This window comes from Lepidothrix coronata, unplaced genomic scaffold (assembly GCF_001604755.1).
Source record: "Lepidothrix coronata isolate B3197 unplaced genomic scaffold, Lepidothrix_coronata-1.0 Scaffold1648, whole genome shotgun sequence".
Classification (NCBI taxonomy): domain Eukaryota; kingdom Metazoa; phylum Chordata; class Aves; order Passeriformes; family Pipridae; genus Lepidothrix; species Lepidothrix coronata.
In genome coordinates, this window is record NW_016691828.1 from 1 (window position 1) to 2,018 (window position 2,018).

A 2,018-nucleotide genomic window follows, 5' to 3' on the forward strand; every position below is an offset into this window, starting at 1 on the left:
TGGGAGCCGGCAGAGGCTGCCCCGAGCAGAGCAGCGGGAAGCAAGGCAGCAGCAGGAGAAAGAGGAAGAGGAGGAGGAGGAGGATGCCGGCGCTCAGCGCGTTGCCTTTCCTGAAGCCCGTTCACCTGAGGTCGCCCCGCAGGTCGCCCGGGGGCCAGCGCCGGCACACGCTGCCAGCCAGCGAGTTCCGCTGCCTCAGCCCCGAGGACGCCGTGAGCGTGTTCGAGATCGAGCGGGAAGGTAACGGGGTGCCCGCGGGAGCTCCGTCCGCTGGACACGACCCATCCCTTTCCTTCACCAGTCCCTCGTGGGAGGGATACAGCAGCCGTGACTTGTGGCCAGGCCACCACGGGCTCCCTAATGAGGTGGGGGAGCTTTGGTTAATGAGCTGGAGAACCACGGCCGTAACTCAGCCTGGGGTGGGGATGGTAGGAGGTGATGCCCCGGGCTCAGTAGGACCAGGTGAGTGCGGAGCAGCTCTCCCAAAACAGTCCTGTAAGAGCCAGAGGGCAGGAGGATAGGGGAGGGGGAAGTAGGAGGAAGGATATCGTGTTCTCCTATTGCATAGGGGCACTTTGAGATGCACTCCCGCAACCTTCCCTCTGCCCCAGGCACCCCAGCTTCCCTCACCCAGACTCACCTGGCCCATTTCTCCCTCCTCTCCAAGGCCAAGGGCAGCTGGAGAGGTGCCAGGAGGGAGGGTTCAACTCAGCACTCACTGCTCTAGCTCTGGAATTAGCAGTGAGAGCAGAGAGCTGGTCACCGGGCTGTGGAGTCTGCCTCTGGAGGAGTTGCTCCCTGGAACCATCCATGTCCCCTAGAACTCCTTTAAACCTAGCAGACAGCAGGACATACGCCATCTCTCTCCATCACATCCTGCTTTCCCTCCCCTACAATGGTGCTGGGAGGTTTTCTGAGTCTGGGTGTCCTTGGTCCCCCTCACTGAGCTCACCATTGTCCCCCTCCAGCCTTTATATCTGTCTCTGGGGACTGTCCCCTCCACCTGGATGAGATCCGCCACTTTCTGAACCTGTGCCCGGAGCTGTCCCTCGGCTGGTTTGAGGAAGGGCGGCTCGTGGCATTCATCATTGGCTCCCTCTGGGATCAGGAGAGGCTCAGCCAGGTAAGACCCTGTTCTTCCCACCTTGTGCACTGGTAGAGGCACTGCCAGAGCCTGGGGATCAAGAGAAGCTCCCCGGCGTCCCGAGGTTACTCACCAAGTCTTCTCCCAGAACTAACTGCTACAGGGCTGCTCTGGTGAAAATGAACCTTCTCATTAATTAACTTGAACAACGCTGTTAAAAAAAATCTGCCAAGTAATTCCCCTCAACATTCCTTTTAAAATTAAAAACCCTCCAAGGACGACGGGCGGGAGGGAGGCGAAGTGGGATGGCACAGGGACCCTTCTCCCTTTGGGGTCACGGGGGTGGGGAACCAGCCTCAAGCAGGATGGTCTCGCTAACCCGTGCCTCCCCCCTCGGCAGGCAGCGCTGACCCTGCACAAGGCGCAGGGCACGGCCGTGCACATCCACGTGCTGGCCGTGCACCGCACCTTCCGGCAGCAGGGCAAGGGCTCCATCCTGATGTGGCGGTACCTGCAGTACCTGCGGTGCCTGCCCTTCGCCCGCCGGGCCCTGCTCATGTGCGAAGATTTCCTCGTGCCCTTCTACCAGAAGTGCGGGTTCGAGGCGCTGGGTCCCTGCGAGGTGACGGTGGGGGACCTGGCCTTCATCGAGATGCAGCATTCGGTGCGGGGACACGCCTTCGTGCGCAGGAACAGCGGCTGCTGAGCCCCCTCCGCTCCGTCCCGGCTTGGGAGAGAGGCTGGGGTGGGATAAGAGGCTGCAATCCCTCTCCATCCCCACCACATCCATCTTCCCCGGCTGGCCCTGGCTACAGCTACTCCCTCTGCCGCATCTGCCTTCCAGCCACATCGGCCCGGCCCCATCACATCCCTGCAGGGCTGGGCACAGGAATTCCTGTGCCTGATCCTGCTGGAAGCAGCTCTCTGGGCTCTG

At 61.6% G+C, this 2,018-nt stretch overlaps 1 protein-coding gene across 1 annotated transcript; it reads left to right on the plus strand.

The window, feature by feature from the left end:
- The first annotated feature begins 8 nt into the window (after window positions 1-8).
- Window positions 9-1,790, plus strand: AANAT (aralkylamine N-acetyltransferase). Its single transcript, XM_017840289.1, has 3 exons — window positions 9-240; window positions 969-1,123; window positions 1,485-1,790. Exons 1-3 carry the CDS (start codon window positions 84-86, stop codon window positions 1,788-1,790), a joined length of 618 nt encoding a protein of 205 aa, XP_017695778.1. The 5' UTR covers window positions 9-83.
- Window positions 1,791-2,018: the final 228 nt, after the last annotated feature.